At 43.4% G+C, this 16,937-nt stretch overlaps 1 protein-coding gene across 1 annotated transcript in view; it reads left to right on the top strand.

Annotated features, from left to right (window-relative positions):
- The window catches only part of LOC146574653 (SLIT-ROBO Rho GTPase-activating protein 3-like), a 66,240-nt gene extending 56,084 nt beyond the window's left edge, over positions 1–10,156 (top strand). The window contains exon 23 of the mRNA XM_085274489.1: positions 10,027–10,156. Coding sequence (XP_085130615.1) covers positions 10,027–10,067 — 41 coding nt within the window. The 3' untranslated portion in view covers positions 10,068–10,156. The remainder of the gene's footprint in view (positions 1–10,026) is intronic.
- Positions 10,157–16,937: the final 6,781 nt, after the last annotated feature.

Genomic DNA, 16,937 nt, shown 5'->3' with positions numbered 1-16,937 from the left:
TTATAAATGGCACTGTTCATTTATAATACTATATTATATTTACAAAGAGATACTTTGTAATAAATATTGAATTAATGGAGCCCAAACTATTTCCACAAGTTGTCAAATACTGCCATTTACTCAAAGCCTCTGAGATATGTAGGTTTCCTTTGGCATCAGTCCTGATATGCATGGTAATCTAATTACTTTTGAAAGAGTGAAACAGCAAATACAGTATGTTACGCCCCTAGTCTAGGCGGGTAGGGACGCACATAAGGTTGGAGGAGAGAGAGACAAATCCCCGCCCTGGTTCCCAAGCCAAACATCCAAACCAGTTGTGAGAAAAAAAGATGATTTTATTTAAGGACAAGAAGCATAGCTCCAGGGTGAGCCCAGGCCAAAATAATGAACAAAACCAACTAAGTCCCACCAGAAAAGACTAACTAAACCCTAGGAAAGAAAAAAGAACAAACAAATGACAGAGCTATCCCTCGCTCCCTGACCAAGAAAACAGGAGAAAACGATTCCAAAAGAAAAGGCAGCTCACCCCTTCCGCTTCAGCCCACGAGTGCCTAAGCTCTCAGCTAATGCACTAGGAGCGGCTTTCACAATTCACACTCCCACAAATACACAAGATAAACACAGGCTGGGAAAACCAGGGTCAGGACTGCAACGGCTGTCAGGCTACTCGCTCGTTCCACACTCTCTCTCTCTCTCCCTGGAGCTGTCAGAGCGGCTTTTTGAATGTGGTCACCTGTTCCATGGTCCAATCAGCTGCGCACTACTCTTCATTAGGGGAGGGACCTGTAAAGAGTCTTAAACACAGTAAAGAGACACAGAACAAACAGCCCACACAGTGTTCTTATGGCCACAGCCGTAACACAGTAACACACTGTTAGAGGTTTTCTTTTTCTATTTAAAAAAAAGAGATACATAATTTCAGTCTTGTGTCACAGGTGCTCATCCAAATTTCCCTTTCAAGAACATCCCAAGGTGCTCCACTGCACTGAGATTAAGTGACTATGGTCGCCATTGCCATACAGTGTTTCTCAATCTTCTGTTGTCTAATTTTGGTGAGTCTCTTCTGTTGCTGTAGCCCATCTGCTTAAAGGTCAGATGTATTGTGTTTTCAGAGACGCTCTTCTACACAGCTTTTTTGTAACAAGTGTTTTTTTGAGTTATTGTTGCCTTCCTATCAGCTTGAAGAAATCTGGCCCTTCCCCTGTGATATCAACAAGGCATTTTCATCCAGAGAATTGCTGCTTACTGCATATTTTCTTATTTAAAAACTTTCCCTGTAAACCTTTAAATGGTTTTGCGGGAAAATCCCAGTACATCAAATACTCACACCAGCCCTCCGACACCAACAACCATTTTTTCCTTATTCTGATGCTCAGTTTTAACTTCAGCAGGCTGTCTTGACCATGTTTACATGCAGAAATGCTTTGAGTTCCTGGTGATGTGAAAGGCTGATTAGATATTGGGATTACGTCAATGACCAGTGGAACAGGCATACCTAATAAAATGTTTGCTGAATGTATGTAGCATGGACTATACAGTAGCTGGTGTTCTCATATTGTATATATTTTCTTTCTTTTCTGATCCATATAGTTTAATAAGTATTGTTTTGCTTTTCTGCATTTCAGCACCATACCATTTCAATAAAATCCTTCTCATTCCTTGTTAGTTTCTGGAAAGAAAATTACTCTGGGCCCACATCCTCATTTTAGGTTTGACAGCAGTTTAGTAGATGAATGGCTTAAACATAAATTGAGCTGCAGTTTGGGGAAGGCCTCCAAGGGGACTGGTGGCATCTCCAGGGCCTGGCAGATCCCCATGTACTATATGGAAGTGAAAAAGTGAAAGAAGTGAAAGAATTTAAAAGGGGAGGGAGGCTGGGGCACAAAAATTCAGATACTTTATTGCCAATTAACTGTTTTGAGAACTACATTGAGAAGGCTGAGAATGACTTTTTCTGCTGTGAGAACTGCACCAAACTGAATGAGAAAAACTGTAATCAAACCAAGAATTTTTCCTGAACATAACCAAGGACTTGTGGTGCCTGGTTCTATAGCCAAAAGCAACTATAACACACACACACACACACACACACACACACACACACACACACACACACACACACACACACAAAGAGTGAAACAGGACTGAAAGAGTAGTCTTGTGATTTGATCTTATCTAATACTGTAGCAAGAAAAGCAAAGTATGAATTCAGTACACAATAAAACAAGTCAAGAAGAAGATAGCTAAAGATCAGTGGCAAATATCTGTGAATAGCTTTCGCCATCATACTGGGAGTGCAGAATTATTAGGCAAGTTGTATTTTTGAGGAATAATTTTATTATTGAACAACAACCATGTTCTCAATGAACCCAAAAAACTCATTAATATCAAAGCTGAATGTTTTTGGAAGTAGTTTTTAGTTTGTTTTTAGTTTTAGCTATTTTAGGGGGATATCTGTGTGTGCAGGTGACTATTACTGTGCATAATTATTAGGCAACTTAACAAAAAACAAATATATACCCATTTCAATTATTTATTTTTACCAGTGAAACCAATATAACATCTCCACATTCACAAATATACATTTCTGACATTTAAAAACAAAACAAAAACAAATCAGTGACCAATATAGCCACCTTTCTTTGCAAGGACACTCAAAAGCCTGCCATCCATGGATTCTGTCAGTGTTTTGATCTGTTCACCATCAACATTGCGTGCAGCAGCAACCACAGCCTCCCAGACACTGTTCAGAGAGGTGGACTGTTTTCCCTCCTTGTAAATCTCACATTTGATGATGGACCACAGGTTCTCAATGGGGTTCAGATCAGGTGAACAAGGTGGCCATGTCATTAGTTTTTCTTCTTTTATACCCTTTCTTGCCAGCCACGCTGTGGAGTACTTGGACGCGTGTGATGGAGCATTGTCCTGCATGAAAATCATGTTTTTCTTGAAGGATGCAGACTTCTTCCTGTACCACTGCTTGAAGAAGGTGTCTTCCAGAAACTGGCAGTAGGACTGGGAGTTGAGCTTGACTCCATCCCCACAAGCTCATCTTTGATGATACCAGCCCAAACCAGTACTCCACCTCCACCTTGCTGGCGTCTGAGTCGGACTGGAGCTCTCTGCCCTTTACCAATCCAGCCACGGGCCCATCCATCTGGCCCATCAAGACTCACTCTCATTTCATCAGTCCAGAAAACCTTAAAAAAACCAGTCTTGAGATATTTCTTGGCCCAGTCTTGACGTTTCAGCTTGTGTGTCTTGTTCAGTGGTGGTCGTCTTTCAGCCTTTCTTACCTTGGCCATGTCTCTGAGTATTGCACACCTTGTGCTTTTGGGCACTCCAGTGATGTTGCAGCTCTGAAATATGGCCAAACTGGTGGCAAGTGGCATCTTGGCAGCTGCACGCTTGACTTTTCTCAGTTCATGGGCAGTTATTTTGCACCTTGGTTTTTCCACACGCTTCTTGCGACTCTGTTGACTATTTTGAATGAAACGCTTGATTGTTCGATGATCACGCTTCAGAAGCTTTGCAATTTTGAGACTGCTGCATCCCTCTGCAAGATATCTCACTATTTTTGACTTTTCTGAGCCTGTCAAGTCCTTCTTTTGACCCATTTTGCCAAAGGAAAGGACGTTGCTTAATAATTATGCACACCTGATATAGGGTGTTGATGTCATTAGACCACACCCCTTCTCATTACAGAGATGCACATCACCTAATATGCTTAATTGGTAGTAGGCTTTCGAGCCTATACAGCTTGGAGTAAGACAACATGCATGAAGAGGATGATGTGGACAAAATACTCATTTGCCTAATAATTCTGCACTTCCTGTATGTATAACAACAGTTTCTTCAAATTGTTGTTTCAATTAAGGCTTTGAAGTAAATACTGAAGTAAACATGACCCTGTCACATAAAGCGGTTTTCCTGTCAGTCTCCCTCGAACTCTGTGTTGACTAGGTGCAAACTTAAAAGGAATTTACTCGGGGTGGGCACAATATCCAACTGTGCTGGAATAAACAAACAGACGTGATCTGGGCTGCATCCTCCACTAAAGCAAGCCAGCACAGGAAACTGTTAATTACAATATTCTGTAAACCATCCAGACATTTGAAATCCCCCCTTCCTTTACCTGTTTAAGAAATCATTGTACTTATAAATTATATCAAAGAAGTAAGAGCTTGTAGAAAAGGTACACTTAATCAAAAGGAACAGCATCAAAAGGTTGCAGCTTGCATGCAAACCCTCCACTTGAATGCATGTCACTGACTTTCCATTGATTGAGCTCAGCTGCACAAGCTGCGAGTTCTGCGCGATCCTCAAAGAATAATGCCAGGGGCTGTATTCAGTCTACTCTTATTATATGGATTCTCTGGGCTGTTGGCTTTTATCCCTGCTGCTCTAAATTGTGTCCACATGCTGGAGTAGTTTTCGAAAAAGTTGGCTCTAAAACAAAGTGATTATTATTTTCCTTCACACAGCTACCTTTTGTTAAACTCTGTTGCTAGCTCTGCTAGAGAACAACAATTATATCAGTTTAATTATTGAAGTCATACTGTGAATGTTCATGTCCTTCCTTTACCTTGCACAGTCAGACAGATTCCTTGGAAACAATTACAGTAGCAGATAACCGCAGCACTTTTCATTAGGGTCAGAATTAAACAAGGAATAGTCATTTGGTGAAGTGAATCCACAATGGTAAATCAATGACAAGGATTTTGTAACCATACTGAGAAAAAAATACATTTGATACATGTTTTAACAGATCATAGCAGGCAAAGCACAACTGCAATTAATGTGATTACTTGTGGCTAAATTCCAGTGCAATGTGGTGTGATGGTTAGCACTTTTCAACCAACCAACTAGCAGTTCAAAACCACCAACCAGCTGGGTCCTGTCAGTGTGGAGTCTGACCTCCCTCGGCCTGCATGGGTTTTGTCTGGGGGCTCTGGCTTCCCACAATCCAAAGATATTTGAGGCACTGAGTTGGAAAGACCCAAGGAAGCTGCAGCTCAAGTGTCATGGGGCGGAAGCACTAGGTGAGTTGTACACTCAGAACAGTGAACCCCAGGAAAGCAACTCAATCAAATGGCGTGACAGGGAGGGTCCTCAGAGAGTGTGCCGACCAGTTGCCCTTGGTCTTCACTAAGATCTTCATCACCATCATCACTGTCTCAGGCATTCATGCCACTATGGCTGAAGCCGGCCACAATCGTCCCTCTACCCACAAAGACCAACAACCGAGAGCCTCAACATCTACTGACCCTTTGCTCTGACCCCTATTATAATGAATGCTTTGGAATGTTTTGGTTATATGCAACATTGTATTCTGCTTCCCACCCAAGTTTGACCCACTTCAGTTTGCACATAGAGCTAACAGAGCGACAGCACACATCACTGTTACAGTGCTCCACACTAACATCTCCTGCCTTGAACAACACAATTCAATAAGCAAAGGGATTTTTGCATCTGAAGAAAATTGATTAATCGACTAATAAATTCTATTGGTTGTTTGCTACTTACTGTACATGCTCTCTCTGTACTTTGTGATTATGGATTAGTTAATAGAATTACTCATTTCTAAATAACAAAACAAAAAAGCAAATATGTGTCAAGTATCTGTAATCAGTGGGCTATTCGTGTTACCGTATGTGTGTATAGGGATGTTGAGAACTGTTCCAAATTGTCTAATCTAATGGAATCATGTGCCTCCAAGTTTACTATTTTCTTTTATCAGTGCTGGCCTGTGTATCAGGCAGTTTTGCATTGTTAAACAGTGATGTCATATATGTGTTAGTGCTCAGCTTTTGCTCACGTTCAGAAAAACACAAAACACAAAAACAGTTTTGCTTGTCTGTGTAGACCTGCTTTTTCATATAGAAAACTTAAAAGGAATTATTAAGTCGTTTAATAAACTATCCATTCAGTCATGTATGCATATTTCACAATCCACAGCAACTGATCTTTCTGTGTCACTTTAAAATTACTCACTTTTTGACAAGGTAGATCTGCATATTGTATTTTTTGTAAATTTAAAAAAAAATCTTACAGCAGTGAAAAAATACCCCCCCCCCCCCCAATGCACACATTCCAGGCATTTAAGTGAAAAACACATCAGACAGTGTTTGTTTTGGTTGGCACAAACCTTGTGTTAGTCACATTAAGTTCTGCATGAGATTTCTGACCCTTCCACCACCCCGCACATGCTTCAGGTTAGGAGCAAGAGAGTGACTGCTGGTTTATGCCTGCTCGAGTGCACGGAAACCACAGGACAGCTGTACCAGCACACTGGTTTATTATCCTTTGCTGCAGTGACCCTCATGTGCTCAGACACCACCACAGCAAGATGTCTCAGTATTTACATTAGCTCAACCAACTCTCAGTAACGTATACTGATGACTAATGATGCATAAAGATGTCAGATCAATGTTTGTGTAATCAAGAGTGCACTGGATTTTTTTCTCTCTTTTTATACAGTACTGTGCACAAGTCTGGAGTCACCCTTAATTATTTAAATATTATTTGCTAGGAAAATGGAAAATGAAGTTATTTATTGAAACTGGTGCACGCACAAATGGAAATACAATAAAGGATGCAATGAAAAAACAGTTTGTGCAATTCTAGCAAGCTTGAAAGTCAATATCTGGTGTGGCAACCTTATTCTTCAACATAGCTTGAATGCTATCAGGCAAACTTTTGGGTAACTTCTGTGAGGTGTCTTCAGGAGTATTGACGTCTGGGCTCTACAGAGGCCAGTCCACGACAGATAATGATTTTATGCCGACATGACTTTCACATATCGTTAATCTATTGTAGATATTTTTCTAGACCTGTCACGTCATCCTTTGTGCTCCAATGTTTTTTTAAAAACACACTGTGTACTATATGCCTTTCTGACTTTGTTATGGTTTGAATTGTTCGATAGATTCAACAATTCCGGGTCTTGACTTTTGTGGTTTCACGACTCCTTTAGGTTTTGAGTATCATTCTGTGTTGTTTTGCATTTTTGTTATATCAGCATTTTCTGGTTGGGTTCTTTCTGTTTAGATTCTGGGTCATTCATTTCACATCTAGTCCTCTTCTAGTTCATGATTAATGTTTGGGTCATTTGTTTTATGTTGAAACCACATTGTGCTGAAGACAATCTGCAAAATGTGCTTTTACACAGGGCAGCCTGTGAAAATATCCATCATTACACAGGCTGAAATGTTAAAGAAAAAGGAATATTTAGGGCCTGATTTACTAACATTTGCACCGCTTTGTTTATTATGTCGATTGTTTTCAATGATGGTCAGATGTTCTGTTGCTATGAATTATGGGATGGCATTTTCTCCTCCCCTTTTATCCGGTCCAGTTTACCCAGATATTAAAGGAAGCAATAGAGGAAGTATTGAAGCTCCTTTGCTCAGTATTTGGAGAACTGACGCAGCTCTTATTATGACCATCACGCAGATACTTTAAGGTCACCTCTCTAAATTAGGAACATCCTAAGCAAAATGGACTATTGGAGTGCACCATCTGTCTCTGTGTTAGGCTAATTCCATGTTATGTTGGCAATATTTTGTGTCTTGTACTTTGCTTTGTGTTCAGTTTGACCTCCTTTTGAGTCATCATGTTAGTTTCAGACAGCTAATGTTCCCACCTGTTTCCTCCCCCCTCATCATTTTGTAAGTATTTATTTTCTGAGTTTCCCCTCTGTCCTTTGTTATGTCCTCTCTCTTGGCAGTGTGTTTCCTTGTTCCACATTTTCCGGAAATTCCTAGTTTTTGGATTGTTTGCCAGCTACACTTTGTCAGCTACAGTCTGTAGTTTTGTGTATTTTTGAGTTAAGCATTAAAGCTGCCTTTGAGTTCATATCTTGTCTTCTGATTCCAGCATTTGGGTCCAAATCCTGGCTGCAACACTGCCAAACCTTGACAGTGGCACACTGCTAGCAACAGCCTGTTAGTAACCCCTTTTCTGTAAGTGATCTGCTATGTGCAGACACAACACTGGCTCATCCTTTGAGTTTGGTGCCTTTTTGTGCTTGAATGATTTATAACATAATGTTATTTGAGTTAAACAAAAAAAATGGCCAGGTACAATGACTAGACAGAAAATGAGTAAAAAAGCAGTCAATCTTCAAAAAACCACTTTGAGAGATCTTCACCCAGAGAACAATTACTGTTTAAAGAACCACTTTAAATAGTACGAGAAAATGTGGCTCACTGAAAGCAAAATATTAAGAAAGAGGAGTGATTCAAGACTTTTGCACAGTACTGTCAGAATGACCAGAGTGGGATATGAAGCCCTTAAAACATATGCAGTGTCCCAAATAATGTACTACTACTAAGTATTTTGTTTCCATAAGTGCAAGGTACAAGTACCTATATCTCTAATGGTCAAAAATTCAAGTTTAAAATGGCAATGTAACTACGCTAGGGTTCAGGGTTACCTGATCCAGCCCAAATCTATGCTTTATCAAAAAGAAAAGGTTTAAGTTTATCTTAAAACTAGAGAGGCTGTCTTAGAAGATGTAGCCTGATTATTCAAGACCTTATCTTTGATGATGGACACATCAGAGAAAACTCTGAGTTCAGAATATTGCCCAAGGATGTTTTGACATACAGAATGGAGGCATTGGGAATCAATTTTCCAACCTTCAGATTGATATAAGACCTCTTTTACCACCTAAGTTCCAACAAGCCCCACTTGCACAACTTGAACAAGTGCACAACTTTCCATGAAACAAGATTACCCAGTTGATATTTATACACTACCTAGGTACATAGTGTGCATATTGTAAACAGCGAGAGGGAAGTGCACCAACAGTAGTATCTAAATTAATACAGTGACACTTGATTGAGTTTTAAGGGTTGTCTTTTGGATTGAGGTCAAATGGCTTGTCAATATTAGAAAAATGGATAATGCAAGAAAAAAAGAATGATGATGATTGTAAAAACATGGGAAAAATTACAACAATCAAAAGGAGACTTCATGACCTGCAGTGAAAGGCAAGGCTATCGTTGACAAACACTCACAAAAGAAAGGAAAAGATGGAGACGAGTGGGTGGAGTAAAAATTCCCCACTCATAAGCCAACATGCGTCATCTACAGTGGGCATAGTTTCATTATGGCACACTGGCAGTTTTTAAGTATTTCATTGCTGAATGAAGTGATTGAATGAAATAGCAGCATTTTGCTCCATTAGGTCAAAAGCATCAACAAGTCAACAATCCTTAATACACAACCAAAGCAACCAGGGAAGAATAGGTATGTAAAAGCGCTATACAAATACAGGCCATTTACCATTTACCATTATGTATATGTAACATAGTTAAATAGAGTTGAAGTTAAATCCCGCTAAATGGGACATTGGCGCCACCTACTGTCGAAAAAGTGACCCTGCAATATTCACAAAGGGCAAGGGATTCTGGGTAATCCTCAGAATAATGGAGGATTCCTGCGAGGTAAGGAATGCGCAAATGTCGTGGGGAGGAAAAATCATATCGCAGGCTGTTAAAGTAATACAGTCTGACCCGATTATTTTTGTTGTTTATATATCATTTGTTGCGGGTCATTTCTCCAGTCTTTATGTTGAACTGAGTGCACGTTTATGTGAGATTTCTTTATTGGGAGGAGAGGAAACAAAATGGGAGCATAGTTAGCTAACTCTGTTGTTGCTTTCCCGTTTAGATTTTGTGCTGATTGCCCACGACATTAAAAAGAGAGCATTCTAACCATTGCCTTTTTGTTGTGAATGCAGGTATGTGACTGTGCCACACTGTTTAGAGAATTTACATTGTTTCATGTACAGCTTTAAAATATATTTCTATATTCCTTTCATTTGGGAAATTTAACATGCAATGTTAATGGTGTTGAAGTTTTTCTATTTTGGTTGTATAAATTTACCACTATACGATCACACTGCAAGTGGAAATGTAATCCTCAGAATAATGGAGGATTCCTGCGAGATTTTGTGCTGATTGCCCACGACATTAAAAAGAGAGCATTCTAACCATTGCCTTTTTGTTGTGAATGCAGACCAGAGAAGACACTACACAGAGGTCACATTGGTGCCGTGACTCGTTCGTGACGCTGCTGAATCGGGCTGGTGTCCTCTCGTCGCAGCATCATCGTGGAGCATCAGCTTCCTTATTGTTTAGTCTGTTGGGTAACGGAATCAAACTTTGGGGACTGTTGGACATACTTTTATATTGGCTTTGTATATTGCCATATTGTATTAAGTCCACCTTAGCTCTATTAATATTCTGCTAGATATGGATCTAAGTGACTCTGATGACACCCCAAATGTGACTCCCCTTGTTGTGGGTAGGGGCAGAGGGTTCACAACTGTTCCTTTTTCACTGGGTGACTGTCGGGTGGGGCATAGAGCAGCAGATAGTTCTTGTGAGCTGGTGGCTGAGTCGCAGTCAGTACAGTGCACTAAGTCATCTACCTCAGACCCCCCAATAACTGATGTGAGTCTAGTCGACCAAATGAGCGACATTGTGCAGCAAATTGGGCAACGCCTGGCTGATAGCAATCTGTCACACCTGACTACGCCACACACTTCGAGCCCTGCATCTGCTACATATACATGTCCTGAGGTGGCGCATGAAACAACAGATCTCCCCTCCAGCCGCTCACTAGATCTCTCTCAAGTCCAGCTGGTGGCTCCACGACAGGTTAAAGACCCACCTGTGTTTCGGGGGGAGAGTTCGGACTCATTGTCTGTTGATGAGTGGCAGGAAGCCATGCAGAGTTACATAAAGAAGAGTGCCATTCTTCCAGAAAACCAAGCTGAGGAGATTTTGATGCATCTGAGAGGCAGGGCAAAAGATGTTGTGAAATTTGGTGTGAGGAATGGTGGAATTGATGTCCAGCATAATCCACAAGCTATCTACAGACTTCTGCACAAACATTTTAGTTCCACCCAGTGCTCGTCTGTGCCCCTGGCTGACTTTTATTCCACCCTGCCGAAGGACCGAGAGGATCCATATGAGTACTGGCTGAGGCTGAACAAGGCTGCTGATGTTGTTGGCAACTGTCTTAAGGAGCAGGGGAAATCTTTTGAGAACTCTGGTGTGGAGGTTGCACGCATGTTCATCAGACACTGCCCCTGCAGAGACTTGGCTCTTATTTTTAGAACCAAAACATGTGATAAATGGTCAGCTCGTGAAGTTCAGGAGGTACTGGATGAGTATCACCTGGGTAAGGGGTTCCAGTCTCCTCCACAGACGGGTAACTGTGTCTATGTGAATGAGGCAGAGGTTAGCACAAATGGTACTCCTTGTTTGGCTGACCATGAGCAGAGGCCAGCTGTGAGTCAGGATGGCTCTGCTATTGAGAGGTTGATCAGCATGCTAGAGAAGGTGCTGCTTCAAGGCCCAGGCTATGCTCGAGCTAATGCCAGGCGACAGAGTGCCCGACTGCCGAGAATACCGGGCTTAGATGACACACCATGTTCCATCTGCAGAGATAGCTCCCACTCCACACTCACGCACTGTCGGGAAAACAGATTGTGCTTCATGTGTCACCTACCTGGTCATTCGAGACGTAACTGCCCAGAGGGCAAGTGTACTCCTTCCAGTGGTCATCAGGGAAACTGAACGATCTGCGTGGAGGGGAGGACAGTGCAGATCCAGCAAGTAAGCCTCCCATCTTGGATGTGACTGATATTAATGATTATGACACTTTGTATTCTACTTACAGTGGCATTGTCCCGCCAAATAAAACACTGATTGCACAGGGCTTGCATAGGCTCTCAAACACTGATAGTTTATTCTACTCTGCAGTGACTACTAGTGGTGGACAAGTTCTTAAAGCATTAGTGGACAGTGGCTCTATGGCGTGCACCATAAGTGAGACAGTTGATGAGAAACTTTCACAATCGATACCTGATATTGAGAGACGTTCAGCTGAAGACGTTGTCATTGTTGGTTGTGGGGGTCACCTCGTTACGCCTTCTGCTATGTATGATCTTACAGTGTCAATATATGGCTTTAAGGTGGTGATTCCTGTTCTGGTGGTTCCGGGCCAGGCTGATGACATGATTCTGGGCAGCAATGCGATAAAGTGGCTTATTTCACAGTTAAAAATGACTGTTGGTACCCAGGATGATGCTTTCCCTCATTTGGCAACTTTGCTGTCCTATTCTGATGACTGTGGTGGCAGAGCAATGCCTCCAAGTTTCGGCACTGCAAAGCTTAAGAGACGCATCACCTTGCAGCCCTTGTCTGAACATTTAGTGTGGGCTAAGCTGCCTGCTCCTGATGCCTCAGCGGTGGGAAGTGCTGTCATTATTGAACCCACTCAGTCTCGATCCAAACCTGCACAGATCCTAGTGGGGCGAGTTGTCACTTCCTTGTTTGGGGATGGTTGGGTCCCTGTTAAAGTGGTGAATCCCTCCGACAAGCCCCTCACTCTCAGGAGAAATGCTAAGGTTGCTGATGTGTCCCCCTGTCTTTCTGTGCAGGACTTACCTGAACCTGTTCAAATTCGATCCAGTACACAATACACACAGAACTCGTCGCCCGCACCGAGATCAGAAGCGGAGATGTCACAGCGCTTGTGTGATTTGGGCCTGCAGGACCTGGACCTCTCGTCCTGTGAAGTTTCCCCAGAATGGAGAGAGAGGCTGCTGCGACTCATTGAGTAGTATGAGTCCATCTTTTCAAGGCACAAAATGGACTGCGGTGAGGCTGCTGACTTTGTCCACAGAATCCGCCTGGTGGATGACAAGCCCTTCAGACTGCCATACAGACGGGTCCCACCATGCCATTACGAGAAGCTTCGCACTGCCCTAGATGAGATGGAGGAGTCAGGGATAATCCGTAAGTCCCAGAGTGAATTCTCATCCCCCCTTGTCTTAGTTGTTAAGCCAAATGGTGACCTGCGCATATGCAATGACTTTAGATGGTTAAATGCAAGAACAGTTAAAGATGCACATCCATTGCCTCATCAGTCAGACGCCCTCGCAGCACTTGGTGGGAATGTTTTTTTTTCTACAATGGATCTCACATCGGGGTTTTACAATGTCAGACTCCACGAGGACGACAAAAAATACACGGCATTCTCCTCCCCATTTGGCCTTCATGAATATAACAGGATGCCTCAAGGCCTGACAAATAGTCCTGCTACTTTTATGCGGATGATGATGTCCATTTTTGGTGATGAGAACTTCACAAGTTTGTTGTGTTATCTGGATGACCTTATGGTCTATGCCCCATCCGAACAGGTGGCTCTTGAACGTCTGCAGATGGTTTTCTCACGACTTTCTGCCAACAACCTCGCACCAAAGAAATGCCACTTTCTTCAGCGGTCTGTGAAGTTCCTGGGACACATCATATGTGGTGAGGGTGTGAAAACAGACCCAAGTAAAGTGCAGGCTATAGACAATGTGGAGGAAGCAGACCTGATGGAGTCTGACGGGGTGACACCATGTGCAAGGAAAATCAGATCCTTCCTGGGGATGGTTCTCTACTACCATCATTTTATCGAGCGGTGCTCTGCAAAAGCTAAGCCACTGTTTGATCTTGTGGCTGAACCAGCTGCGCTACGCAAGAGAGGTAGAGGCCGTAAGCCTAAATTTAAAAGGGGCCACGTGAAGCTGTCTCCGGCTGACTGGACTGATGAGTGCAGGGAAGCATTCAAGGCCCTAAAACATGAACTTGTGCATAGTGTCACATTAGCCCATCCAGATTTTACTGCGCCCTTTCTCCTTGCAGTTGATGCTTCCTTTGACGGCCTTGGAGCCGTCCTCTCACAGTTGCCCCCTGATGGTAGCATCGCCAGACCAGTGGCATTCGCCAGTAAGACCCTGTCACACTCTCAGCTAAACTATCCAGCGCATCGTTTGGAGTTTCTTGCTCTGAAATGGGCAGTCTGTGACAAGTTTAGCCATTGGCTGAAAGGGAGCCACTTCACAGTGTGGACGGACAATAACCCGCTGACATACATCTTAACCAAGCCTAGGTTAGATGCATGTGAGCAACGATGGGTTTCAAAGCTTGCAGCATACAGTTTTGAACTGAAGTATGTCCCTGGCACCAAAAATGTTGTCGCGGATGCATTGAGTAGAGAGCCATTTGTCCAGTCGTGCATAGGCCACAGGCTAGTCACTGAACCTTATGCTGCCCTATTGAACCAAATGCACGGTCTGGTGGATGGGACTGTGCAGGATATGTTTCGGTGTGCTGCAAACTGCCAGTTGGTTGTGGATCAGTCTGAGGAAGGAGCTACAACTATCCTAGCTAACCCTCAAGGTTCTCTCTCGTCACAGGATGTTTCTGCTGTGTTGGCTGCACATGACACTGGTGGTATCAGCCATGTGAGAGGTGTGGGATCTGATATCCCTCAGGTCCCAACTATTGCCCGTCCAGCCTGTACGCCGAGAAGTGAACTCGCTAACCTGCAGGAACAAGATGAGGTTTTGGGCAGAGTTTTCTTTTATGTCCGGCGTCACAAGAGGCCCACCAGGCATGAACGTGCTAGCGAGTCCCGTGGTGTAATGAAATTACTCAGACATTGGTCCAGACTCTTGATTAAAGATGGTATGTTGTATAAGGTGAAGAAAGACAGGAACATGAACGTGACGATTTACCAGTTTGTTGTCCCAGACACTCTGAAGACTGAAGTTCTCCGAGGCATCCATGATACGGCGGGTCATCAGGGCCAAGTCCGCACCCTGTCTCTTGCAAGGCAGAGATTCTTTTGGACAGGGATGGAGCGTGACATCATCAATCATGTGAAAGGCTGTTTTCGTTGTGTGGTTGGGAAAACCCCAGAGCCGAATGACCGTGCCACACTGGAGAGCATTTGTACCACTGAACCGATGGAGCTAGTCTGCATCGACTTCTGGACTGCTGAACAGACTGACAAGAAGTGCGTTGATGTTTTGGTTGTCACAGACCATTTTTCCAAATTAGCGCATGCATTCCCTTGTAAGAATCAGTCTGCCAAGCAGGTTGCTCGCCGCCTGTGGAATGACTTTTTCTGTGTGTACGGCTTTCCCAGACGTATACACTCTGATCAAGGAGCCAACTTTGAGAGTCAACTCATTAAGGAGCTCCTGGACATGGCTGGCATCCAGAAATCACACACCACTCCTTACCACCCAATGGGGAATGGTATTGTCGAGCGATACAACAGGACCTTGGGAAATATGATACGGGCTTTGCCCCCTCAATCCAAAGCCAGGTGGCCGCAAATGCTTCAGATGTTGATGTTCTGCTACAATTGCACTGAACATGAAACAACAGGTTTCGCACCTTTTTTTCTCGTATTTGGGAGAATTCCTCGTCTGCCTGTTGATGTTGTTTTCCAGCATGTTCTCCCTGATGGTGCCGTTGTTGACCACGGTGAATTTGTCGCCCATTTGAAGCGTGACCTGTCTGAGGCTGCCCGCATTGCCAGGCAGAACAGCCGTATTGCCCAGGCTCGCCAGGCGAGGAATTATGACCGCAAGGCTAAGGGTGCGCCCCTCTCAGTCGGTGACAGAGTCTTGCTTGCTAATCGTGGTGAGAGAGGAAAGAGGAAGATCGCTGACAAATGGGAATCCACAGTTTTTGAGGTGGCGTCTGTGAAACCTGACATCAATGTGTACCACATCAGAGACCCTGTGACTCTCAGGGAAAAAGTTGTTCACCGAAACCTACTACTTCCTGTGAGTTTCATTCCTGCAGGAAACGAGTGCATACCAGTGTCAACCTGCCCCTCGGTTGCGGATAGTGGACAAGGTGAACCAGAACTTCCAGGTGATGTGCAGGATGGTGAGACGAAGACGGTTCGCTGGCTCATGCAGATGGACCAAGCAAGTGACAGGGACTCTGCGGTTGGTCAACCTGGTTGTTCTCTTGGTGCGGCTTTCAGCGTCCCAACCTCTGAGGCAGAATCGACTGTGGCCCCGCCTGCTGGGTGTGACCCGTTGGTTTCCCGGTTGCCCTCCCCTGCCCCCTCTATTGAATCTGTTGTGTCCCGGAGTGCCTCCTCGCAGCTTCTGGCGGGAGATGCTCCACATGTCCTTTCCCCTGAGCTTGTGACTGACACACGACTGAGTACAGGGGACCGTGTAGTGCGTACACAGCCACCACCTCTTTGTACTAGATCAGGTAGACCTGTGAAACCTCCAACACGTCTCATTTGTGAGATCAATGAACAACAGGTTGATGATTCAGTGTCGACAGTTGACTCCTTGTTTTCATTTGTGCGAAATATGTTTTCAGGATAGATTACTAGCCGTTTTGCAAATGTGCTGTTACTCAGAATGTTTTGGGTAATACCTGCGTGGAGCAATGTTCACATCATGGGAGGTGTATACGGCATCTTTCATATCTGGGTTGGCAGGGGAATTGGCCGCTCTCTTGCTTGCCTTATTCCATATGGAAAGTTTTTTTAACTGACTTGAACTATCTTGTGCTCCCACGGTCACACTGTTATGTTTTATGCATTGGAAGTTTCTGTTTTTCTGTTGTCATGCCCCAATTTAGCAGGATTTAAGGGGGGTGTGTGTAACATAGTTAAATAGAGTTGAAGTTAAATCCCGCTAAATGGGACATTGGCGCCACCTACTGTCGAAAAAGTGACCCTGCAATATTCACAAAGGGCAAGGGATTCTGGGTAATCCTCAGAATAATGGAGGATTCCTGCGAGGTAAGGAATGCGCAAATGTCGTGGGGAGGAAAAATCATATCGCAGGCTGTTAAAGTAATACAGTCTGACCCGATTATTTTTGTTGTTTATATATCATTTGTTGCGGGTCATTTCTCCAGTCTTTATGTTGAACTGAGTGCACGTTTATGTGAGATTTCTTTATTGGGAGGAGAGGAAACAAAATGGGAGCATAGTTAGCTAACTCTGTTGTTGCTTTCCCGTTTAGATTTTGTGCTGATTGCCCACGACATTAAAAAGAGAGCATTCTAACCATTGCCTTTTTGTTGTGAATGCAGGTATGT

This window comes from Mchenga conophoros, linkage group LG5, assembly GCF_057382185.1.
Source record: "Mchenga conophoros isolate Kocher_MC1m ecotype Shallow Benthic linkage group LG5, M_conophoros_male_GT1.1, whole genome shotgun sequence".
NCBI lineage: Eukaryota > Metazoa > Chordata > Actinopteri > Cichliformes > Cichlidae > Mchenga > Mchenga conophoros.
This window is presented reverse-complemented; position numbering and strand designations above follow the sequence as displayed.